Genomic DNA, 27,728 nt, shown 5'->3' with positions numbered 1-27,728 from the left:
AGTGAACCTGAATGAGACTAGGGGTTTGGTGTTGTAGTTTGAGAGGCTAGCAAGGTTTCTTCTATATGGCCTATAAATAGGTTGGCACAGGAGTGTGCCATGCAGGTGACCTTGGCTGTGCTATGGATTTGTTCACATACCTTCCACTCAAATGGAAAGTAGTTGTGTGTTTGGATACAGTTAGTATGGTTTATGAGGAATGAGTGTTGAGTCTGAAGTTTGTTGGGAGAGGTATGTTAAATAGTGGCAAAACCATGGCAAAGAGGAATGCTGACGTGTAGGGAAGTGTTGTCAACAATTACTAGTAGGGACAAAGGTAAAAGGATGGGGATGGTGGGAAGTGGGTGATGATGTAGGAGGCTAGATTTTGGGCAACTGGTTGGAGGTGTTGGTCATTACGAGCTGAAATTCCATGAATGGAAGCATAAGAAATAACAAAGACAGTTGAGTTTGTGAATTTTGGGGAGCACGAAGAGTGAGTGAGTGTGTGTGTGTGTGTGTGTGTGTGTGTGTGTGTGTGTGTGTGTGTGTGTGTGTGCTGATATCTTTATAAACTGGACTCTGGGCCAAGACAACTGTCCTCATTCCTTCACAACCTTCAAATTCTTCTCTCCCCGCTTCACCTGGTCCTTCGCAACCCAGAATGCCACATTCCTGCAGGTTGACCTTCTCCTCTCTGATTGGCCACAATTCTGTCACAATAAACCCACCAACCACCAACACCAACAGTACCTGGATTTTGACATCTGCCCTCCCTTTGACATCAAAATATTTCGCAAATGCAGCCTGTCCACCTGGCACAGCATATCTGCAGTTACAAACTCCCTTGCCCAGTATGCTAAATGTTGCACATGGGCCTACACAGACAGGCGCTATCCCCCAGATCTAGTCTGCAAACAGATTTCATGCCCCACACATCTCTACTCCTCTCACCAGCCTCCATGAAACAACTACAATGGACTGTCCCCCCCTCAACCCAATACCACATAGACTGGAACAACTGAACCACATCCTTCATTACAACTTTGGTTATCTATCATCCACACCCTAAAATGAGGGACACCTTACACAAGATCTTTCACTAAGGTGGTATTCTCTCACCCATCCAACCTCCAGAAAAATCTAATAAATCACTATACCACTCCCAGTCCCAGCATCTTGCCACATGGATCACACCCCTGTGGAAGACCTAGGTACATAAAGGTCCACCCACCAAGCACTTTCTATTCCAGTTCTGTCAAAGGCTTATCCTGCCAAATAAGAGGATGGGCCACCTGTGGAAGTAGCCATGTTGTATAGCAGCTCTGCTGCAAACATTGCACAACTCTTTACATTAGTATGACTACCAACCAGCTGTCTACCAGGATGAATGGCCACCACCAATCTGTGGCAAAGGGCAAAGTGGACCATCCTGTGGCACAATCAAGCTGAATATAACATACTTGACTTCAGTGGCTGCTTCACAGTCTGGGCCATTTGGTTCTCTCCTCCACCACCAGTTTTTCTGAACTGCTCCCGATATTATCCCAGCCTCATCCAACAATAATTTACTGTTCCCACACCTTAACCCAAGAGTTCATGCTCCCTTTATTTTATTACCGGCACCCCACTCAAATTCCCTCATCCACATTCTGCACCGCTCTCTGCCAATACACTCACCTGTCTTTTCCCCTCTCTGCTCCTCTCCTTTTCCGTTCCCCCTCCCCCACAGTGTCCCGATCCAGCACCTGGCAGCCTTGTTCTGTCACTGTCTAGTCCCTGCACACTTCGCTCTTCTCTCGTCCAACCCACACCCTGCTATTCCTCCCCATTCCTTACCCCACTCCAGATTGTTGCTTCTGTTCAGTGAAATAATTGCAGTCTGGCCAGAGCAGCTGGAGATGAGGTGTGCTTACTTGTGTGTGTGTGTGTGTGTGTGTGTGTGTGTGTGTGTGTGTGTGTGTGTGCGCACGACTTGCAGGGGGGGGGGGGGGTAAGGGCAACGGGAGGCAGGACAGGGAGAGTCCAACATCCCAGCTATTTGCATCTGCATATTCTATTCAGTACTATCACACATTTAAGGCTAATGTCAAACAATACACAAATCTTTACAAGCTTAATGAAATTGGGATTTGTAAGTCATTAAAGTTCTAGAGCAGCAGGATCTGTTGGGGCATTCACTTACTGAAAGTAATCACACTATGGTTTTGTTTAACTATTTGACCACAATTATTTTGCAAAAAAGAGATAATTATCTACTTTTAGTTATTAATTATGATTTTTATTTCAATACATGACTCATTTTGAGCCCTGTGATCTTATCTTTAAGTGACTGATCAGTTTACATCACATCTCAAAAACGTGTTGCTTCTGGTCATCAGCAATAACAGTTACATAGTTTTAAGGTACAGCACGAGTAAACACACACATGCATATGAAAACTTTCATTTCCACAGCACAGTTACACAACATTTAACCAAGTGTCTACACGTTTAGATACTCACAGATTTTTTTTTTTTTTTTTTGTGCTAATGTGTTCTGGAACTAGAAGTGTTTGTTTACATGTAAATGTGTCTACACATGCTATACCTAAAATCCACGTAACCACTGCTCAATGATCGAGCAACAGAGGATGAACCCCCAAGGCTCAAAAAGAATAATGTACTATTTAAAATAAAAATTTTAAAAAATCTATGATTAGTGACTGACGGCAGTTTGTTTTTTGTTTTACAAAATTAAAAGTCATAGTGACAACACCTGTCAACAACGATAAAGCTTTAGGTACAATTCCGTTTCATTTTCTTATTAATTGTGTGCGCGAGTTCTGACAATAAAAGATTACCAACTAACTATTCGTTACTCTACCAAAAGCAGAGAATGACCAAATGTTTTATTTCATAATCCTAATTAATCTTGTCTTCAAGATCCCCATTTAGCATTTGTTATAGATACTTCCAAGAATGTTTGTCATGTTCAAAGACTAAAGTTATTTCATCCCTAAGATGACCAACAAATTCAGATTATGATGTTTGAAACAAATAAAAATTACTTATAGGCACCAGAAGCAGAATATTATGAGACACCAAGAGTGTAGTTCACAGACTTCCAGATGGATAATGAACTGAGTCTGCATCAGCTCATGGATAAGTTAACCAAAAATCTCAGCTCTGTTTCCTTTTCATCTAGGAAATGTTCCTCATTGGTTGACCTGAAGACAGGATTGCTAGCACACTTTGTCAATGGTGTCCTACGGCACAAAATAGATTTATGCTAGAGAACTAAGTAATAAGAATTTTGTGTGAAGTTCAGAAATGAACATCTTGCAGAACCCTCTTCAGGGACCTTGGGACTCTTATGCTTGGATGTCATTACATAACAAGAACGAATTTACGATGAACTATAAAATTCATGGTAAAAAACTAAAAGTAAACTAATTTAATATAGACTATTCATCTCTATTTAGGGTTCACAACAAATGTTTATATTCTGATGCAAAAGATTATTGTCAGACATCATGCAAGAATCTGAAAAATCTCATATATTCAAAAACAAAGTAAGAGAATACCGAGTTAAGCACTTCTATAATTTACCAGAATATTTAGACCCAATTCTATTCTACAGAGCAGACAAGCCTCCGAAGCACACGTTCTGTGAAGAGTTGTGGACGTTTAATGCAGCAATTGCAGTCTGGCCAATGTGAACAGAGATAGCAGTCACTTGTGCATGATGTGTGCCTCCTTGTATGAATAAGTGTGTGTGTGTGTGTGTGTGTGTGTGTGTGTGTGTGTGTGTGTGTGTGGTGTGTTTTTTTCCTGTCTTTGCTGAAAAACGCTTTGGCCAAAAGTTCAGTGTGCAACAGCCTTCTCATTGTGTCTGTATGCAACTCAACAAGTCAGCTTTATGGTACTCTATCCTTTTCATAATTGTTGTTTTTACTTCATCCTCTACCGCCTAGTGGTAGCTTCACTGTCCTACTTATTTCTGTAATGCATACAACAGTAGCACATAAACATTTCACCAGATTTGCCATTTTCGATATACTCTTTCACAAGCTCTGCATAACAATTATCTGTCGTTTGTCAAAGTTGCTATTTCAATGGATTTCCCCTTTACAGGGTCATACCCAGTTCATTCCTGTTTCGCTTACACACTTTTGCTACTGTGTAACGTGCCTACAACACCACCAGGTGGTGTAGGATGTAGTGGTGGACAGTGATCATAATATTCTAACTTATCAGTGTAAGTCTGACGCTGGGTTTATTGCTTGAAATAAGTAGGGCCAAATAATAGGCTGACGCACTCTCTGTTCAAAAAGAGGATGTGCAAACGATGAGAGGCAAAGATTAGTAGAGATTCTTATGTCTATGAAGAGACCTATGCACAAGGCTTACAACACCTTGGCTAAAGATCTGGTGGAAAACCAAAAAAATTCTGGTGCTATGTAAAACTGCTAAGCAGGTCTAAGACTTCCATCCAGTCACTCGATGATGAGTCCGGTTTGACAGTAGAAGATAGCAAAAGAAAGGCCGAAGTTTTAAATACCAAGTTTAAGAAATCATCCATGGAGGAGAATCATACAAATGAACCGTCATTTGACCATTGCACGGAGTCCTGTATGGATGAGATAGTAATAAGCATCCTCAGCATAGAGAAACAACTGAAAGAGTTGAAAACAAGTAAGCCACTAGATCTGGATGGAATACTATTTCCGTTTTACAAATGGTACTCTACACTCTGAGCCCTTACTTAGTTTGCATTTATCACCAATCTCTCAATCAGCACAAAATACCAAGAGACTGGAAAAAGTACAAGTGACTCCTGTATATAAGAACGGTAAAAGAGCGGACCCACAAAATTACAAACCAGTATCCATAACTTCGGTTTGCTGCAGAATTCTATAGCATATTCCGAGTTTAAATATAATTAATTTCCTCGAGACTGAGAAGTTCATGTCCACGAATCAGCATAGCTTTACAAAGCATCGCTTGTGCAAAACCCAGCCTCCTCTTCTCTCACACAATATATTGCAAACTATGGATGAAAGGGCCACAGGAAGATTCCATATTTCTAGATTTCTGAAAAGCATTCAACACAGTAGTGTGTTAACGAAGGCATGTGCACACAGAACAGGCTGCAAGATATGTGAATTGTGGCTGGTTACTGTGCCCCCACTGAGAGACTCTCTGCTCTCATAGACCAACACCTTCAACCTATTACCCAGAACCTATCCTTCTATATAAAAGATAGCAACCATTTCCCCAACCGAATCTCCACAGTTCCACTCCCTTTACCACATGATGCCCTGCTCTTCACTACTGATGCCACCTCCCTGTACACTAACACTCCTAATGCCCATGGCCTTACTGCTGCCGAACACTACCTTTAAAGATGTCCTACGGATTCCAAACCTACAACCTCCTCCCTAGTCTCCATGAACAACTACATCCTCACCCACAATTACTTCTCCTTTGAAAGCATTACCTACAAACAAATCCACGGTAACGGCTATGGGCACCCGCATGGCACCATCCTATGCTAACCTATTCATGGGCCATCTAGAGGAATCCTTCCTAAAAAAACCCAGAATCCTAAACCCCTCACCTGGTTCAGATTCATTGATGACATCTTTGTTATCTGGATTGAATGTGAGGACACCTTATTCACATTCCTCCAGAACCTCAACAACTTCTCCCCCAATTTGCTTCACCTGGTGCTACTCATCCCAACAAGCCATCTTCCTAGATGTTGACCTCTGCCTCAGAGATGGCTACATCAGTACCTCCATCCATATCAAACCTACTAACCACCAGCAATACCTCCACTTCGACAGCTGCCACCCATTTCATACCAAGAAATCCCTTCCGTACAGCCTAGCCACCTGTGGTCGTCTCATCTACAGTGACGAGCAGTCCCCCTCTAAATATACTGAGGGTATCACTGAAGCCATCACTGACCATAATTATCTTCCCACCCTTGTACAAAAACAAATCTCTCGTGCTTATCTTTCCAGTCTCCCACCAGCTCCTGAAGTCCCACAGTCCGGCCACAGAGAAGCATTCACCTCGTAACTCAGTACCATCCGGGACTGGAGCAACTGAATTATATTCCCCGTCAGGGTTTCGATTACCTCTCATCGTGTCCTGAAATGAGAAATGTCCTACCCACTACCCTTCCCAACCCTCCTACCGTGGTATTCCGCCGTCCACCGAACCTACACAATATACTCTTCCATCCTTACACAACCCCTGCTCCCAATCCCTTACCTCATGGCTCATACCCCTGCAATAGGCCTAGATGCAAGACCTGTCCCATACATCCTCCTACCACCACCTACTCCAGTCCGGTCACTAACATTACCTATCACATCAAAGGCAGGGCTACCTATGAAACCAGTCATGTGATCTACAAGCTAAGCTGCAACCACTGTGCTGCATTCTATGTAGGCACGACAACCAACAAGCTGTCTGTCCGCACGAATGGCCACCGAAAAAATGTGGCCAAAAAACAAGTGGACCACCCTATTGCTGAACACGTTGCTAAACATGATACCCTTCATCTCATTGACTGCTTCACAGCCTGTGCCATATGGATCCTTCCCACCAACACCAGCTTTTCTGAATTGTGCAGGTGGGAACTTTCCCTGCAATACATCCAATGTTCCCGCAACCCTCCTCGCCTCAACCTTCATTAGTCACTGTCCTCACCCATCCAGCCCCCTCCCTGTTCCCATTCCAGCACTACACAGCCGTCATTTCACCGCCGCACCAAGTCTTTTAATTTCTTTCCTTTCTGCTACTTACTCCCTCCGCACCTTCTCTCCTACCCTCCGTCTAAACTGCAACACTTCACTTCACTGTCCGCCACTCCCACCGTACTACCCCTCCCCCCTCCCTGCCCCAGCCTCCTCCTTACCCCCACCTAGTCGCCACTCCCATCTTGCACTGGTGCTGCAGCTCGCAGTGTAGTTTCAGCTCACTGAGACTGCAGATGTGTGTGTGTGTGTGTGTGTGTGTGTGTGTGTGTGTGTGTGTGTGTGTGTGTGTAGCATCTCCGCTATATGGTAAGAAGCAACTTCCCTTCTCTCGTATTCTTACATTCCATCCTGGATTTTCCATTGTTCGAAAGAGAAAATTAATGTGGATGAATAGGAAAAACAAACCCGTAATGTTCGGATACAGCATTAGTATTGTCCTGCTCGACACAGTCACGGCATTTAAATATCAGGACATAATTTTGCATCAAATTTTTACAGCGAAATCAGAAATCTTCTGTCGGATGATAAAATGCCACGAAAAGCAAAAGTGACTATGTACCACACTTACCAATGCTTAAGTATGGTTTAGAAACATGTACCCACTAAACAAGGACCTCAGCAGAATTAAGACAACAGAAATGAGTTTCATTAGAACTATGAATCAAACAACTAGAAAGGACAAAACCAGGAATGAGATGAATAGAAAAGTAGCTGGTAATTAGGTTCCTGTTACCACTTTCATAAAGAAATGCATGCTTCAGTGGCATCGGCAGGTAATGGGACTGAACAGTGAAAGCTCTGCCAATGTGAACCTAGTAGGAAGAAGACCACGGGGAAGACCAAGAAAATGCTGGATAGAAGTAAGATTAGACGTGGAGGAGAAAGGACACAAATGGGAAGTTTTCCTGCAACAAATATGTATGAAAACAGAAGGAGGTGGTGAGCACTTGTACACCACACCCGGGAAACTGGAGTTGGAAAATAATAATGATGATGATGAAGAACATTGCAGTACGATATGAAATGGAACGAGCATGTGAGGGTTGTGGTAGGGAAGGTGAATGGTCTACTTCAGCTAATTTCGAGAATTTTAGGAAAGTGTTGTTCATGAGGCTACATATAGGACGCTAGTGCTACCTATTTTTTAGTTCTTCTCGAGTGTTTAGAATCCGCACCCTGTCGGATTGAAAGACAACCTCGGAACAATTCAGATGTGAGCTGCTAGATCTGTTACCAGTAGGTTACATCATCATGCAGGTGTTACAGACATGCTCTGGAGCTCAAGTCGGAATCCCCTAGAAGGAAGCAGACATTCATTTTGAAGAACTAGAGAATCGGCATTTAATGCTGACTGCAGAACATACCTATCGTCGCCAACACGTATTTCACGTAGGAACCGAGAAGATAAGATACGAGACATTACGCTAATACGGGGGCATACAGACAGTCGTTTTTCCCTCATTCAATCTGTGAGGGGAACAGGAAAGGACACAAATAATTGTGGTACAGAGTACTGTCCCCCACGCACCGTACGGTGGCTTGCTGAGTGTGTATGTAGATGAAACAACCTTTTAGGATCATGAATTTGCATCAACTGCTAAAACCCAGTAAATTAAACCGAAAGCAAAGATATAAGCATTTCCCTATATTATCAGCACTACATCTGATTGCATCAAATATTTATGAACTACTTTAAAAGAAAACTGAACAAAAAGTGAACAACTTACCTTATGTGCTTTCAGAGATGAATCATTGCAAGCAAGAGTAACATCAACAAATGCCTCATTTCGCAACAGCTGATGGAATACCGATGTCATATTTGACTGATAGTTGTTCCAGCGAAGGCAGTAATGTTGACCTGCCATGCTGAACACAACAGCAGTCACTGTAACATGCAGAAGTATTACAAGTTAGTTTATTCAATTATTACTTACAAACTTAACAGTTCAGCTGGACAATTCTCTAAACAATCTCTGAGACAATGCCTGTAGTGTTGTCTTGTACAGTGCACTCTGAAAAGTGAATCAGACACTAAGCTAGGCAAAAAGTCTGCTTTTTTTTTTTTACATAACATCCTAATTCAATGCAAAGAAATTTAAGCTTCTCATTGCATTTCTGTGCAAACACCGCATCTCAAAAGTGATTATTTCCATGACTGTAAACATTATTTTTTTCACATGTTTTCATTTCCACAACACACAACTATGAAAAACCCATTTTATGTACACATAATGTGCACCAATACATCTTATTTTATTGTACTTGAAAGTCATAACCTAACATCAATGTTACTGCATAAATGACATTACATTTGGTAGTTTACATTTCTACAACATTTACTATTAGAGCTGTACCAAAGTCCAAGGAAGGAACTATCAACAAAGTACAACAAACTAAACATACAACTGGTGAAACAATTTTTCCTAACAAGGTATCAACATCATATGACAAGCAGCATGTAAAAGCTTGAAGTTCCAAAGGAGTGTAATCAGACACAGAAGAAAGATTATGGGCTTAACAGGACGAAACTACCTGGTTATTGAGTCCGTCAATTCACAGGGAATAGGACAATTGACAGCTGCAGGGTCTGTGACCATGTCACTGTGGTTGAAAATGTATGTGACAGCTAAAACTGTATACAGTCACTGAAGGATACACCCAGAAGGGCCATCTTAGTCAGTACAACTAAAATGGGGCGAGAAATTAAATTGGATTGAGAAAATACAGACTGTACAGACCAGAGAGCTAATCACCTTAAAACATAACTGGATAGACAAAAATCTACTCATGAAGTGGCAGCAGGAGAAAACTCACATAGAAGTACTGGAAATGTGCACACTTTCACTTTCAGAGCCAGTGACTCCTCCTCGTGGCAGAAGGGTTGAAGTGAAAGGAAAAGGAATGAAAGAAGAGGGGTGGCAAGGTTTAGGAGATGGGAAGAGTTACAGAAAAGTCGCCAAGAACCCCGGTTCAGGGGAGACTTATCAAGCAGGATAAGAAGGAAAGACTGACCCTCGGAACTGCACTGGCTGAGATTCAAAAACCTGAGAGCTTGATGGTAGAACATTGGGTAAAAATCATGATTGTTACTGACAAACCTGGAGCAACAATTAACAAGAGTGGAAAGCTATAAATGCACTGTACTTGGTAGACAGGCGAGGGGAGGGGAGGGGACGGGTGGGGGCAACAGACAACTAAATAAATAAAAGATATAGAAAATTAAAAGGGAGTGAGGAACAGAGACAATTACTAAAAATATATGCTGACACAAAACAAACTAAAGCAAATTTAAACCAGTTGGATGGCAAGAACCAAGCATATGTCGAAACACCAGTTCCAGTCCTTTGCCTTTATACCTCTTCCCTTACCTTCTCTCCTGCCAGGAGAAGGAGCCACAGGCTCTGAAAGCTTCCACACTTCTATTACTATTGTATGAATTTCTCCTGCTTAGTAAATAGATTTTTTAATGTATCCAATTATTTAGCCCGAGGCCACTGCAGAGAACACCGCAGCAAGAGGTACTCCCCCAACAACCATCCCTAACATCAAACATGGACATGCATTAAATTTTGTTATACATTTTTTCTCAGAAAATGTAAGACTTCGGTAGCTGCTAACCCATCTTTCACAAGTATCTGAGGTTGTGAGGTTGATTGCTTCTCAGGTTAGCCTGCAGGGCACACACAGCGACAATGTGAGCGATCACTAGGTCACTGCCGTAGCTGCACTGTGGGGGAGAGTCCATCTGATGCAAAAGGAACTCGTGGGTAAGACTGGAGTAACCAATATGCAGTCAGCAAAGTACTAGGACATCTTTCTGAGAGGCCTGAAGAGAAGTATGCCAGGCCTTTGTGGTCCCCTTGATCACTCTCAGTCAATAAGCTGATCATGGTAACCTCCCACTGCATATCCCAGGATTTCAACATCTGATGTTGCAATTGTAATCTTACGTCACTGTCTGGTACCCTGAGCTCAAGTTCATCTCCTGTGGTTGCTTCTTTAGCTAATTTGTCAGCAAGTTCATTTCCTGGAGAACCCAAGTGACTCAGTGTCCAGATGAACGTTACTGTCATTCCAGAGCTGTAGAGGTCAACCAACATGTTTTGGATGTTAGCGACCATAAGTTTTTTTGTTTTGGCATCTGATGGAGTCACTACAAACCAGGTTAAGTCCTTTGTGGCAAAAGTTTTAATGTACTGCAGAGCTCTTGATATGGTGACCGACTCTGCAGTGTGTACAATGCATGCACTTGGCAGAGAATACTTCTCACGCCCACTTGCAAGTGCAAAAGCAAAACCGACTATCGTTGACTTTTGATCCATCTGTGTAAATTTGAATAATCATGGTGAACCAAATGGAACAAGCATCTGAGAGTGATGAGATCAGTGCTTTTCTTAGGTCCGTCCAAACAATGGCACTGTGTCAACACGGGTAGGATGTGGATGCCGAGGAGGAACTCTGAACACACACCAGAGGAGACAGTTGGAAGTCCTTGCACTGAGCTTCCAGTTGTATCCCATCTGGTCTACCTATTTTTGAGCAATTCATAAACAGCCTGAACTGTTGATTGTGAAGCAGAGTCTAGTATCACAGATGAGTAGGCATCTCAAAGACTGTAGGCATCTCAAAGACTGTGACTGCATAATTTGCCATGTGTTGCTGGCATCTGACCCCTCAATGATGGGACATCTGGTTACACCAGGAGGCTGGATACATGGCTTCTAAGGAAGGCTCCACTTGCCAATCATACAGCACTGTGGTGGAAAAGGTCTAACAAGCTCAGTATTGATGGTTTTACCAACCTGTAGGCAAACTGTGAGTAACCAAGTTGGGATACAATCTAAACATTACAAAAAACATAGAACTGTGCAGGTAGCACCCCAGAAGCTGCTGCTGAGAAATCTGAAGGTATTAAGCTTCCTCATGCAATCTACCTTGAGCTGGTGTACATGTGGTAACCACGTAAGTTAGTGTGAAATAAAAGGCTTAAAAATGTGAAAGTTTCAATGACTTCAACCAGCTGGTTCCTTAGGTATAGACCTGGGCATGGATGCACAATTCTGTGTTGAGAAAAGTGCACTAAGCTATTTTTGATGTGAGAAATTTGATACTCACGATTCAGGGCCTAATTATGTGCTTTTGTATGGCCCATCAAGTTGGTGCTCTGTGATGCACAATAATGGAGAGCTATAACACTGTGATGATGAGATTGTGGGTCCCCAAGCAGTCATGACACCACTGATTGCAATGGTAAAAAGGGATACACTAGCACCCATACCCGAGAGACTCAGTTTCCTGTAGGTATTGGTTGCTGAAGTTTGAACCTATCCAGACTCAGGATTGTCAGAGGGACAGAAAATTCTGGTCAAGAATAGGTAAACAGCTCCAGAAGCCCCCCACTTGTGCAGTGTAGACAGGATATGATGGCACCAGGTGGTACTGTGTGCCTTCTATAGATCAAAGAATACAGTATTTGAATGTTGGTGACATGCAAAAGCATTGTGCATGCAGATTCCATATCAATCAGTTGGCCTATGGTGGACCGGAATGCCCGAAAGTTAATTTTAAATTGCGATAAATGTTCTTTGGCTTCCAGGCAATTATACATCGTCGCTTGAGCATTCTTTTAAATAACTTACACAGCCCATTCATAAGAGAGACTGATCAATAGTTAGTCAAAATCTGACAATCTTTTCCCTGTTTCAGGGTACCTGTCACTGTGAGTGAAGTTCAAGTTCCCACTAAATGCAAATGAAAAAACTTAGGATGTGTTTTATGCTGTCTTTGCTAATGTGTTTAAGCATTTGATTGTGGATTTTTTTATTCAGGGCAATTAAGCATTTCACAGAGGGATAGCACTTGTGCTGTTGAAGTGCCCTGCGATTTTCTCTGATAGCTATTGCTTTGGATCACCATGGCACCAGTGTCCATCAGGAAGAGCCTGAAGAATAGGGCTTCATTGCTTCTGCAGCATGTATAATTGTGCCAACAGCATCTTGTACCACTCCTTCGATATCCCTCTTTGAATGGTTTCAAAAGATGCTCTGGAGGTGAAAGCTTGCCAGTTGGTTTTCCAAAGTAATCAATAGGAAAGCTATCTCTGTTGCAGAAGGTGCCATGAATGAACCACTGGATTAATGATGAGATGCTCAGGCTGCAGACTGTAATATCTATGGCTGAGTTCCATAGGCCATACTGAAATGTGTTGCAGCTCTGGGGTTCAGGAGGCAGATTTCAAATTCTGAAATTAATTGCTCTATTACCTGATCTCTGCTAGATGTGGTTTGGCTGCCCCATGAGCAATTGTGGGCATTGAAGTCATGCAGTCGGAAGAAGGGAGGAGGCAACCATTCCAACAGCTCATGGTATGATATAGATCTGTCTTGGGGTTGACAGGTATTACATACTGTTACCCTAACTGACAAGTAGACATGAATACCAAGACTTGTAATATAATGGTTAGCAGCACCAACTCACTGAAAGTATCAGTTCGAATGAGTTACAGAACCGTTGAGAGGCCCTGTTGGCATTAATGAAATTAATACAGTAGGATGTGTAATTTTTAATAGTAGGGAGTTGGGTTTCTTGAAGGATGTCTCCTGAAGTGCCATGCCAACTGCAGAGTAAGTAGAAATTAATTGATGAAGTGGCAATGGTAGTCTTTAGTTACAATGAAGAAACGTCACATTGGGATCTGAGAAAGTAGCGAAGGAGAAGTGGGACTATGAATTACTTTACTGGAGAATCATGCTCCACAAGAATGCATTGTTCTGCATCCGTATTCACAGGCTTGAGCCCCAGCAGAGGGACGGGAGGGGGTGAAGGAAACGGGACTGACTGGAGCAGCGGATTCAGGTCTAGTTTCGATTTATTCTCATCTCTGCGAGGTTCCAGTTTCTGTGAGTATTTTCCCAGCTTGAGTTTTGGGACAGAAGAGGACCCTTCTTTTCTATGTATGACCTGACACCTGCCGCTTGGTGAGCCACTGGATAGTGAGAGACTAATGGTCTGTTTTGTCCTGGGAAGGAGGCACCTTGACAGATGCCCCCTTCCCTAATGATGCCAAAATATAACCAAGCAACTTCAGCCACAATGGGGCGGTGTCCATCCCCTGACAGAGAACTGTTCATCGTACCAGATGTGAATTTTGCCAATATGTTTGCAAAACATCACACCTTATCGATCAGTTTGAGTAGTGCAAACTTTTTCTTGGCGTCTTGACAAGAGAGGTGGTCAAATGTTTTATGAGACCTGAGTTTCTCCTGGCGTATACAACTTTCAAATAACTTCCGGGAATTCAGCCAGGTGGCACTAGTGTTCAGTGTGTGTGTGTTATCTTTCCTGCTTGGGTCCGAGAACCGAGGTATTAAATTTGCATGTACGTCGCCTGTCCGTTGCAGTTTGCCTTGAAAATGGCGGGGTGTTCTCCCGCCGAAATATCGGCGGTCGCTGAAAGTGTTACCTGGCTGAATTCCCGGAAGTTATTTGAAAATGTTTTATATTCCAGGATTCTCTTCTCCCTCTTGAAAACAGAACACGTAGGTGAACAAAGGGGATTGTTTTCTGGGCATTTACATATGTAGGGGGCTTTTTGCAAGGGCTGTCCTCATACACTGTCTTGCCACACAACCCACAAGTAGCCTCATTACTACAGCGGAACGACATGCGTCCAAAACCCCTAACACCAAGATCATCTCACAAAGACAGAAACAACATGGAGCTGTAGGCCTCTGCATTAAGACTCTTGCTTTCTATCTGCTGAGACGACCCTGTTGCTATAGCCACTGGTATGGATGGGTTTGATCAGTTTCACTACAGATCATCTGGCCTGATGCCACTCACTCCAATGGGCACCACTCCACCACAGCAAAGGCTACCTGGCACAGTAGCCATTGCCCCAAGTCCCTCTGTCCCAGGTTGGATAGATACCTACTCCTCTGTATACATGGGGAAATGACAGTTTAGGCATCAGCAGGGCAAACCCTGTCCTGTAAGGAGGCTACGACTGTGAGGGTACACTGACACTTCCCTCCCCCCACACAATGGATGAGCTACTGTCTTGGATTTTGGGTGTGAACATAAATCCATTCTAATAGTAGCTATAGAAGGTCATGGCACACAGTGGGTAGATATCCAACAAGTAAGGTGCCCTTCCCCAAACGGGCTGCATTCCAGCTTGAAGGGAAGGTTCTGAAATAATTTAAAACTGATGGGTGCCATAATTATAGTCAAGTCGTCAATGTAAAATATTCTCTAGAAATAGGACTTCTTTTAGTTGCCTTTTATGACAGACATGGAGCAACAAGATGTATATTCCAGCCCCCGACACAACCAGTGAGACAGAAGAAAGGAGATTCAGAAAACAGGATGGAGTCAATCCCTGAGAACCAGCCACCAATCAGTGCTTCACGTATCACCCAGGGCTTGATAATCAGCAAACTCTCATCATGCCCTGAGATGACAGGTACCTTATTTAGAATCCTAATCACAATCTTTAAGTTGTATTGCGTAAACCGCCCAAGCTACACACAATATCTGATGCCATCCAAATGCTAATTTTGTCCCAAATTCTGCACCTTATGGGACATTCTGCTGTGGATGACCCAAGTGAATGAACTTTAACATCTGGTTGCTGAACAGGCGACACATTGCCTGTCAATGAATAACCACTGCTAAAAAGGCACAATCATGGCTATCCTGTTGTTGAACATCTTGCACACCACAATGCTTCAAAGACTATGCGCAAATTCTGAAACCCTACGCCTCCTCAACTTCTCTGAATAATGTAAAAATTGGTGACTGTAGATACAGAACAGGGAAAGCTTCAGAGTTAGGAGAGGTTAGGATGGGGGAAACAAGTGGCTCAGCAGAAATAGCAAAATGATGATTACCTATGGTGAAAAGAAAGAAAGAGAGAGAGAGAGAGAGAGAGAGAGAGAGAGAGTGTGTGTGTGTGTGTGTGTGTGTGTGTGTGTGTGTGTGTGCGTACTTTAAGACAACAAAAATCTCAAGAGGCTTACAAAATTTTCTGGGCTGTTGCTTGCATCTACGCGTCACTCATCTGGAGAGAAAACAAAATCTTTGTACCTGAAAAGAATGCAGAAGAAACATGTATCCTTCTGCTGCTAACTGTACGAAGATCGGCATAGACAGGGTGCAATTCTTTTTGAGAAACAATATGTTCCCACAGCCATGAAATACAGTGGAACCTCACTTAACAAGCACCTCCCATAATGTGCAATTCACATAACACACAAAACAAATTGTAAAAAAGTTATTTCGCGTAACAAGTGACGATGCCAGTGTAACATCATCAGCTGTTCACACGCAGTAGGGGAAACATTCAACAATACGAACACCTTTCACTGTCAGCAGCAGCATCTGAACTATATATTTAGTATGTACTGCAGTCTGGGTTTAGTGCTCTTTCTGCTATCATCTTAGTGCAGCCTGTGATCACACATTTTTCTAAACTTGTGTTTACACAGTGTTTTTTTGTGTGCAAACTTTAATAGCCTTCATAAAAATGTCCCCGAAGGTAAAGCAACAGAACACAACCATAAGGAAAGAAAATGACCTTACAATGAAATGTAAAATCATTGAAAATGTGAAAGTAGTGTGAGTGTTGCTGACTGAGCACGCACATACAATCGGTCTGCATCTACTATTTGCACTATCCTCAAGAACAAGATTAAGGAGTATATGCTTCGAAGAGACTGACAAGAGTATCTAAACAAGTGTTTCGTATTCTGGACAATGTCGAAAGGTTGCTCCTTATATGGATAAATGAAAAACCAATTAAAAGGCGACACTAACAAGAACATTTGTGAGAATACGAGAATGAATTTCACTGACCTCATTAAGAAGACACCAGGACCATCAGTGGCCAATGAAGTGTCCATGGGAAGCCACTGTTGGTTCGAAAAGTTTAAGAGAAAAACCAGCATCCACAGCGTTTTGAGGCACGGCGAAGCAGCCAGCAACTTCACAATGCTCCAATATTCTGAGGATTATCTGCCACAACAGGTTTTTATAGTGATGAGACAGGTCTGTTCTGGAAAAAGATGGCGAAGCATACCTTTGCAACAGCAGGAGAGGAGAATGCATTGCCCGGCCAAAAGCCAATGAAAGACTGCCTCATAGTGCTATTATATGCCAATCCAAGCAGTGATTTGAAAATTAAACCACTGCTTGTCCACACTTCTTGAAGGCTTGTGGAGTTTCTGAATGGTCAAGTCCGGAAGAGGAGGTTAAATGTGATGTGGAGGTCTAAGAACTGGCCTGGGTGACATGTGATCTTTTTTGTGATTGGATCAATGAAGTGTTTGGTCCTTTGGTTAAAAAAAAAATTTGCTCGAGATGAATCTGCCACTCCATGTCTTGCTTGTTATGGGCAATGCTCCTGCCAATTCTCCAGGCCTACAAGACTACCCCGTTGAAGAATTTTGATTTATCAAGATCCAATTTCTGCTCCCCAAAACCACTCTGTTACTCCAGCCTATGGACCGGCAGATTATTTTTAACTTTAAGAAGCTCTACTATAAAGCACTCTTTGAGCATTGCTTTGAGTTGATTGAAGCTACCAATTTCACTCTCAGATGATTAAAAATCTGTGGGAATGGGTTACCAAAAAAACTCTCACTTCTGCTTGGAAGAAGCTTTGGCCAGAGTGCATTGTTGAAAGTGAGTCTGAGGCATTTGGGTCAGTACCTGTGGAGCCTGTAGCCAACGAGAATGTGTCCTTGGCCCACAGCATGGGACTAGAAGTGGAAACAATCATATCAATGAACTTGTGGAAGATCACAGCCAAGAAATGACTATTGAAGAGCTTATGAAGATGCAGTGTGTTTCACAGCAGGAGGCTGTGGAGAGGAGTTCTTCAGTGGAGGAGAAGGCAAGTGAAGCAGCAATCTTCTGGCGCACTAAAAGAAATGCTGAAAGCATGGGAATCAGTTGCGTCATACATTAAAATCATCATGCCAATAAAGCAGAGGCTAGTTGCACTACAACTTTGACAATAATGTCGCACTTTTGCCAAGTGTTAAAGCAATGGCAGAAGCAAATGACTACAGATAGCTTCTTAGTAAAAAAGAATTAGTTATGTATTGTGAATAATAAAGTACATAATACTGTATGCTGTTCAGAGCATCCACCTACAGGCCACCCGTAAATTAGAACCTCAAAAAACTATCCAATCTCCTGGTTTTCCACCTCCGGAAAGGCAACTCACTCACCCTTCACAACCTTTCCAGCAAACCTCAACCTCCTCTCACTGCACACAAACCCAGTCTCTCTCATCTACTCAATCTCCCACTTCCAGCTCCACTCCCTCCAAAACCTCAAAATTCCAATCAACACAATCTGGAACCACAACACCCCAATTCACTAGTTAACCTTTCCTCCAAACCTCTCTCCCAATCCGAAACCTCTGTCCTATCCAAAGGCCTCACCTTCAGCCCCACTCCCAGATTCAACCAAACAGCCCTAGTCAAAGATTTACTGTCCTACACTCGTACTCTCTGCTGGAAGTATCACTTTGCCACGAAGAAAAATGATCCTAATCCTGCTCCTAATGATCCAACTCCCCAAGACACCATCCAAATTGAACCCTGCCTGGAACAGTTCCGCCCTCCGTCGCAGCGGGACCCACCTCCTCTTCCTCAAAATCACCCTCTCCAAACCTTCCAGGAATTTCTGACTTCCAGCCTTGCATCTCAATCCTTCTTAAAAAACCTTAATCCTACTCCCAACATCACCACTGCTGAAGCCCAGGCTATCAGTGATCTGAAGGCTGACCGATCCATCGTCATTCTTCCGGCGGACAAGGGTTCCACGACCGTGGTACTTGATCGTCGGGAGTATGTGGCTGAGGGACTGCGTCAGCTTTCAGACAACACCACATACAAAGTTTGCCAAGGTAACCCCATTCCCGATGTCCAGGCGGAGCTTCAAGGAATCCTCAGAACCTTAGGCCCCCTGCAAAACCTTTCACCTGACTCCATCAACCTCCTAACCCAGACACCCTGCACCCCTGAAATCCACAAACCCAATCATCCCGGCCGCCCCATTGTAGCTGGTTACCAAGCCCCCACAGAACGTATCTCTGCCTACGTAGATCAACACCTTCAACCCATTACATGCAGTCTCCCATCCTTCATCAAAGACACCAACCACTTTCTCGAACGCCTGGAATCCTTACCCAATCTGTTACCCCCGGAAACCATCCTTGTAACCATTGATGCCACTTCCTTATACACAAATATTCCGCACGTCCAGGGCCTCGCTGTGATGGAGCACTTCCTTTCACGCCGATCACCTGCCACCCTACCTAAAACCTCTTTCCTCATCACCTTAGCCAGCTTCATCCTGACCCACAACTTCTTCACTTTTGAAGGCCAGACATACCAACAACTAAAGGGAACAGCCATGGGTACCAGGATGGCCCCCTCGTACGCCAACCTATTCATGGGTCGCTTAGAGGAAGCCTTCTTGGTTACCCAGGCCTGCCAACCCAAAGTTTGGTACAGATTTATTGATGACATCTTCATGATCTGGACTCACAGTGAAGAAGAACTCCAGAATTTCCTCTCCAACCTCAACTCCTTTGGCTCCATCAGATTCACGTGGTCGTACTCCAAATCCCATGCCACTTTCCTTGACGTTGACCTCCACCTGTCCAATGGCCAGCTTCACACGTCCATCCACATCAAACCCACCAACAAGCAACAGTACCTCCATTATGACAGCTGCCACCCATTCCACATCAAACGGTCCCTTCCCTACAGCCTAGGTCTTCGTGGCAAACGAATCTGCTCCAGTCCGGAATCCCTGAAGCATTACACCAACAACCTGAAAACAGCTTTCGCATCCCACAACTACCCTCCCAACCTGGTACAGAAGCAAATAACCAGAGCCACTTCCTCATCCTCTCAAACCCAGAACCTCCCACAGAAGAACCACAAAAGTGCCCCACTTGTGACAGGATACTTTCCGGGACTGGATCAGATTCTGAATGTGGCTCTCCAGCAGGGATACGACTTCCTCAAATCCTGCTCTGAAATGAGATCCATCCTTCATGAAATCCTCCCCACTCCACCAAGAGTGCCTTTCCGCCGTCCACCTAACCTTCGTAACCTGTTAGTTCATCCCTATGAAATCCCCAAACCACCTTCCCTACCCTCTGGCTCCTATCCTTGTAACCGCCCCCGGTGTAAAACCTGTCTCATGCACCCTCCCACCACCACCTACTCCAGTCCTGTAGCCCGGAAGGTGTACACGATCAAAGGCAGAGCCACATGTGAAAGCACCCACGTGATTTACCAACTGACCTGCCTACACTGTGATGCATTCTATGTGGGAATGACCAGCAACAAACTGTCCATTCACATGAATGGACACAGGCAGACAGTGTTTGTTGGTAATGAGGATCACCCTGTGGCTAAACATGCCTTGGTGCACAGCCAGCACATCTTGGCACAGTGTTACACCGTCCGGGTTATCTGGATACTTCCCACCAACACCAACCTATCCGAACTCCGGAGATGGGAACTTGCTCTTCAATACATCCTCTCTTCCCGTTACCCACCGGGCCTCAATCTCCGCTAATTTCAAGTTGCCGCCACTCATACCTCACCTGTCATTCAACAACATCTTTGCCTCTGCACTTCTGCCTCGACTGACATCTCTGCCCAAACTCTTTGTCTTTAAATATGTCTGCTTGTGTCTGTATATGTGTGGATGGATATGTGTGAGTGTGCGCGCGAGTGTATACCCGTCCTTTTTTCCCCCTAAGGTAACTCCTTCCGCTCCTGGGATTGGAATGACTCCTTACCCTCTCCTTAAAATCCACTTCCTTTCGTCTTTCCCTCTCCTTCCCTCTTTCCTGATGAGGCAACAGTTTGTTGGGAAAGCTTGAATTTTGTGTGTATGTATGTGTCTGTTTGTGTTTCTATCGACCTGCCAGCACTTTCGTATGGTAAGTCACATCATCTTTGTTTTTAAATATATTTTTCCCACGTGGAATGTTTCCCTCTATTATATTGTATGTATAATTTCACTGAAATAAATTGCTTGAATAAGGTAAAAGTTTTAGTGCTTTTTCTGCATGGAACACATTATCGTATTTTACATTAATTTTTATCAGATAAATTTTTTCGCTTAACGAGTGTTTCACACTATGAGTAAGATTCTGGAACAAATTATGCTTGCTATGTGAGGTTCCACTGTATTTTGAAAATCAAATATAAGCATTTTGTATTTGCATTTTATTACAAAAAATCCAGGGAGTGCTGGAGGACAACAACGGCGACTCTCACCAGGGTCTTAACTGAAAGAATTTTTTGTGTGTTTAACAATGAGATTTTTTAAGTGGTTTGGGTTGTAAATTATATACATATACTAATTGTACTGATTTAAATGTTGTAAATATTTTATATTTCATACGTAAAATCTAGGATGGAATGTAACAGAATTACGAAAAGGATAGTTGCTGCTCACTTTACGTCAGAGATGCTGAGTCAGATAGGCACGACAAAAAGACTGGCAGGAAAGTGAGCTTTTGGGCAATAAGGCCTTCATGAGAGAGAGAGAGAGACAACACACACACACACACACACACACACACACACACACACACACACACACACCCCTCAATGGAGCGCGGAGGGGGGGGGGGGGGGGGGGACAGCATGGTAGTGCTGTTTGTGGGAGCATAAATGAATGAGGTGGAGAGAGGGTAGGACAGCTAACTGCAGTTGGGAGGTTATACGGCCAGCAGGAGGGTTGGGGTGGGCGGAAGGAGGTAAGCGGGAAAAGAGAGAAGTAAAAAGATTGTGGGTGCGTTGGAGGAATAGAGGGCTGTGTAGTGCTGGAATGAGACAGGGAAGGGGCTAGATGGGTAATAAAAATGACTCGTGAAGGTTGAAGCCATGAGGGTTACAGTAACACAGATATATTGCAGAGAGAGTTCCCACTTGCACAACTCAGAAAAGCTGATGCTAGTGGAAAGCATTCAGATGGCACAGGCTGTGAAGCAGTCATTGAAATGCAGAACGTCCTGTTGGACAGTGTTCTCAGCAATGAAGTGGGGCCAGCTGTTTCTTGGTCACAGTTTGTCAGTGGCCATTCATGCAGACAGACAGTGTGTTGGTTGTCCTGCCCATGAAGAATGCAGCACAGTGGTTGCATATTAGCTTGTAGATAACATAAGAGGTTTCACAGGTAGCCTTTGTTGGGAAAGGTGATGCTTATGACCAGACTGGAATGAGTGGTGGTGGGAAGATGTATGTGACAGGTCTTGCATCTACCTCTCTTACAGGGATATGAGCCATGAGGTAAATGGTTGGGAGCAGGAGTTGTTTAATGATAGACGGGGATATTGTGCGAGTTCAGTGTGTGGCAGAATACCGCTATGGGAGAGGTGGCAAGGATAGTGGATAGAACATTCCTTATTTCAGGGCATGGCGAGAGGTAGTCGAAACCCTGGTGGAGAATGTGATTCAGTTGCCCCAGTCCTAGGTGGTTCCGAGTCACTAGGGGAATGCTCTTCTGTGGAAGGACGGTGGGACTTTAGGAGGTGGTGGATGACTGGAGAGACAGGGCACGGGAGGTCTGTTTTTGTACAAGGTTGGGAGGGTAATTACGGTCTATGAACGCCTTAGTGAGACCCTCAGTATATGTCGCGAGGGATCACTTGTCGCCATGGGTGCGACAATCACTGGTGGTTACGCTGTAAGGAAGTGACTTTTTGGTATGGAATGGTGTCAAAGTGGAGGTACTGCTGCTAGTTGGTAGGTTTGATATGGGCAGAGGTACTGATGTAGCCATCTTTCAGGTGGAGGTCAATAGCGAGGAAAGTTGCTTGTTGGGTTGAGTTGGACCAGGTAAAGAAAATGTGGGGAAAAGGTGTAGCGGTTCTGGAGGAATGTGGATAGGATGTCCTCACCCTCAATCTAGAATAAGACGATGTCATCAATGACTCTGAACCAGGTGAGGGGTTTGGACTTAGAAAGATTCCTCTAGATGGTCCATGAATAGGTGGTTGGCATAGGACGGTGGCATGCGAGTGCCCTTAGCCTTACCCCAGATTTGTTTGTAGGTAATGCCTTCAAAGGAGAAGTAATTGTGGCTGAGGATATAGCTGATTAAGCGGACTAGGAAGGAGGTTGTACGTTTGGAATCCGTTGGGCACTGGGAAAGGTAGTGTTCAATAGCAGTAAGACCATGGGCAATAGAGATGTTAGTGTGAAGCAAGGTGGCATCAATAGCAATGAGCAGGGCACCGTGTGGTAAAGCAACAGGAACTGTGGAGAGTTGGTGGAGGAAATGGCTGGTATCTTTTTATGTAAGAGGGTAGGTTGTGGGTAATACGCTAAAGGTGTGTGTCTACAAGAGCAGAGATTCTCTGAGTGGGGACAAAGTAACTGTCCACAATGGGGTGTCCTGATTGGTTGGGTTTATGGACTTTACCAAGCATGTAGAAGGTAGGAGTACCAGGAGCCGTAGGGGCGAGGAGAAAGATGGACTCTGGGGAGAGGTTCTGGGATGGAACTAAGCATTTGAAGAGAGACTGGAGATCCTGTTGGATTTCTGGAATGAGTCCACTGTGGCACTGTTTGCAGGTGGATGAATCTGACAGCTGGCGGAGTCCTTCTGCCAAGTAATCCTTGCGGTTCAAAACAACAGTGGTGGAGCCTTTGTCAGCAGGTAGGATTATAAGGTTGGAATCAGTTTTTTGGTGATGGATTGCAGTTCCTCCTGTGGATGTCATGTTAGTTTGCATGTTGAGGGCTTTGGGGAATGATGCTGCGGCAAGGTTCGAGGATAAGAAATTCTGGAAAGTTAGTAGAGGTGATTTGCAGGCGGGGGGAGGGGGGGGGGGATCACAGTTGGATGAAGGAGTGAACTCAGTAAGGCAGGGTCCAACATTGGTTTTTGGTTGAATCTGATTGGTAGAATTGATGGCAAAAAAGGATTGGGGGAAGGAGAGGTGGTCTTTAACACATGCTGCACAATTTAATTTGGGAATAAGGCAGAAGGTGAGGCCTTTGGTAAGGACTTATGCTTCTGCAAGGCTAAGGCTTTTTGAGAAAAGGTTCATGACTGTGTTTTGGATCTGTTTATGTTCTGCATTCTGTATGGTGGTGGGAGGGAATTTTTTAGGACAAGGTATATGTAGTAGGTCTGCGAGACAGGGCTTGTCAGCTATGCGAGGTTTGGAGGTTGTTGCAGAGGTGTTTTGAATAGTAGTAGTCCAAGGTGGGAGTAGGAAGGGAACAGGGTCGAGGTTATTTTGAGGTGGCGTTGGGAATGTTGCTGTTGTTCCTGGAGGGCAAGCGTTTTAATGTGTGATATGGGAACCAGAAATTTGGGATTGTATAGCAGAAGAATTTTACAGATGGAGGGAACTATTGCAAGGAGGTTTGGAACTGATTGATATGATTTTGCAGGATTATGTTGGTAAGGGTTAAGGACCAGATGGAGGTCATTGTGGAAGGAAGGGTGGCGGTAATCCATTGGAGCGATTCCATGAGCAAGCAGCAACACAGGAACAGTACGTGGGGCTGGATTCTCGCTAGGGATAAGGAAACTTTTCTGTACTAATGCAGACTGAAGGAGTAAGGATTCATGGTGAAGAATAAAAACGTGTAGAAATACATAAATAACATAGAAATACGCCCAAAAAATTTGCAAAAATGAACCCAAACACATGGGAAAAGCCACGAAAAGGAAGAAATGGATGAAGTAGAGGGAAACAAGATGAAATCTGATAGTGAAAGGTGAAAACCAACTGGAATTGGCGTGAAGACAATGAGATCAAAGGAAAATAAATAAATAAAAAGATTGTAGTGAGGGTTATGTGTGAGAAAGGGGGACAGCAGATGTGACCAGATTAGGTGATGACAATGTGCGCAAACTCTAATAGAGACGAGGAGTTGGGGATGGGGAGGGGTTGGTACGGTAAGATACGAATTTGTGTGTCACAGGAAGGTACGAGAAATATCATGTGGAAATACATGACAGTGAGGCAGGAAGAGTGATCAGTTTGAAGATATTGCAGTAATGATATTGGCAGGAGTAATATTGGATGCGAGATTCTGCACCAACAATCAGCGCAGTCTTTTAGTTGTTGGTTGTGCGCGGCCGAGACAGTTGATACAGTGGGACTGTAAGTACAGCATGAAATGCAGTTCTCAAGGCAACGAGAGAAAAACAGGAAAGAAGAGAAAGCAGGACAAACACTGAGTATCGGAGCATTAGAAAATAATGTCAAAGGGAAACAGCACTGGGTTGAGGTATGGAAGACAAGCAGCAAGGCAAAATTCAATAATGGAAAATCCAGGATGGAATGTAGCAAAATGATGAAAAGGATAGTTGCTACTTACCATATAGCACAATGCTGATTGCAGATAGGCACAACAAAAAGACTGTTGGAACATGAGCTTTCGGCCAACAAGGCCTTCGTCGGAGAAAGACGACATCCACACATTCACTCATGTAACTCACACATATTTTATATGTTTTTATTTAGAAATATCAGTATTGCATGTAGACCATTATTATATTATGTTAACTGGTTTACTGTCAATAAATAAATGAACAATGATGCTGGTGAAACTTGCATATCAACGCAATTCTATTTTGTGCCCCATTACCATTATTCTGGGAAGATTCTTTGAGCTGCAAATACAGTTCCTATATAATACACAGTTGGTATGGACACAGTGGGCATTCTGGAGAGTGCTTTTTTTGTGTCAGCATTTCTTTTAAAGTGAATCATGAGGTGTTTCAACTCTGTCGAGCGCAACTGGCCCAACAGGCAAAGCTGAAATGTTTTTGTTCCCCTCTCTCCAATTAGTCGATGTGGGCTTTTCCTGAAATTAGTACCTCCGTATCTTCAGGGGCTGTTTACAACCCTCTCCACTAGTTTCCATGCAGATGTGATGTTTGTGGCCTCTCAAGCTCACTGTGCACAAATATGTCTCACTTATGGAGGTATGAATTTCTGGTTCATCAGAGTTGTTATTTTGCTCAGTTGATAGATGAGTAATGTGAATTTTGTGAAAATATACAGTATTGTGAGCTCGGCCTTTCAGTCACTGCGCTGGGGTACTGCTGAAGATGATGAAGGAAGAGACGACAAAACAAGGAATTTTTATTTGGGAAGAGAGAAGATCATGTGGGTCAAAAAGCCATCTCGGAAAAGACATTGTACGGGATCTCACAATGTCATCGCTCACCTCTCTGGAGTCATACGAATAAGAACACTGAAAGTGCAACTGAATGTTGGAATAATTTACTCACTGGTGACATCCTTGACACCATTGTCAAATACACAAATCAATACACTGACACTGGATAGTTTCTCCAGAGAAAGACATCAGTTCCACAGATGTAATTGAACTAAGGACATTTAATGGTTTGTTGTACCTTCCAGGGGCATACAGAGGGAATAGTCCAATTCTGGAGGAACTACAGGGGACTGGAGCTGACGGTGTCTAAAAATTCAATCTCATGATGAATCTCAAAAGAGTCTGATATATTGCCTTCATTTTGAATACCGAATTACAGAGCTCAACAGAAAGAATTTGACCAGGTAGCTTCTATTCGTGAAGTTTTTGTAAAGTTCATGGAAAATTGTCAGATGTGCTATTGCCCTGGGGATAACATCACAATAGACGAAATGCTTCCTGGTTTTTGTGGTAGACGTGTTTTTAGGCAGTAAATACACTCCAAACCAAATAAATATGGATTAAAACATTTTGCTTATGTTGATACTATACTTATACACACAATGAACATGGAGATCTACGTTGAACTAAAGCCTGCAGGTCCTTTCTGTGTAAGCAATAATCCAACTCGAAGTAGTGCGACAAAGGGGGTATCATCCAACTCAGCATAGTTGCCACATTTATTCAAAATGGTGGCCATAGATGTGACAATTCACACTGACGTCATGCCGGGAAATTCATATTTTGGCAGGAATATAGGTCAACTGGGCTACCTCCAATAACCGGTCTCCACCCCCCTCCTACTTGCCCCCATCTGGAAAATGGCAGGAAAAGGACTCAGTTGGTGCTGGGCTGCCAGGTAGTATGGACATAAGTCTTTGTTATTTTGTGTGCTGTGCAGTATATTGTTTATGCTAGATGTGGGGTGGATATTTTCACTATTAATCTAGCACTGGAGAGTTGCTCCAGCCTGTCTATCCAATAGCCGTATATGGAAGGATAGATGATGGTGGTAATAGGACAGCAAGCTACCACTGAAGTACAGGGGGGTAACCTCCTGCCGATCTACAAGTGAATACCTGCTGCTAGGAGGAACATATGGGTGGATAATAATTATAATATTGTAACAGCAACCCACCGTGACCCCCCCCCCCCCCTTTTTTGTGGTTGCTTGGGATACAGCGCAACTGCGCGTCTACCATCCTGCCCCTATATACAGGACTACTTTAGCAACATCATTTGAGAATGAAACACACTTATACATGTTCCAAGTTGCATTCTAGCGAACAGAAACACGGGAAATACATTGTATGATATGTAGTGCTCATTATCTCACGTGAACATTGTGTCTCAAGACGAAAAAGAAAACTGACTAGCCACCTCCAGTCTAGCCTAGCATCATCTACCAAATGTGTTTTGTACATGAAGAGCTGGCCAGCCAGGGAGTTGCTGCTCACCAAAGGCTCAGCTCATCCTCTATTTCCTACTACCCCAAGAACTCTTACTGCCATCTGTGGTACATTGTGGCCCGGCTTGGCCTAATTCCAGTCCCATCCCTGACATAGACCCCTCAGTTTAAAAATTCTGAAACTGTGATATTTTGTCAATACACCTCAAATTTATCACATGAAATATAGATTCCTCCCATTTATACAAATTATTTTTGAAGACAGAAGAAATCGGACCATGTGCGCATTTTCACGTCAATAAAAATATCATTACTTGTTGTGAAAATCCTGTACATCACTATGTCATAGGCTATATTT

The 27,728-nt window shown here is 43.5% G+C and overlaps 1 protein-coding gene across 1 annotated transcript in view; it reads right to left on the bottom strand.

The window, feature by feature from the left end:
* The window catches only part of LOC124789177 (protein bric-a-brac 1), a 261,959-nt gene that overhangs the window by 164,754 nt on the left and 69,477 nt on the right, over window positions 1–27,728 (bottom strand). Inside the window, exon 2 of the mRNA XM_047256470.1 lies at window positions 8,461–8,618. Coding sequence (XP_047112426.1) covers window positions 8,461–8,598 — 138 coding nt within the window. The 5' untranslated portion in view covers window positions 8,599–8,618. The remainder of the gene's footprint in view (window positions 1–8,460; window positions 8,619–27,728) is intronic.

This window comes from Schistocerca piceifrons, chromosome 3, assembly GCF_021461385.2.
Source record: "Schistocerca piceifrons isolate TAMUIC-IGC-003096 chromosome 3, iqSchPice1.1, whole genome shotgun sequence".
Taxonomy (NCBI): Eukaryota; Metazoa; Arthropoda; class Insecta; order Orthoptera; family Acrididae; genus Schistocerca; species Schistocerca piceifrons.
The sequence above is the reverse complement of the archived record's forward strand: the minus strand, read 5'-3'. Positions and strand labels throughout refer to the sequence as shown.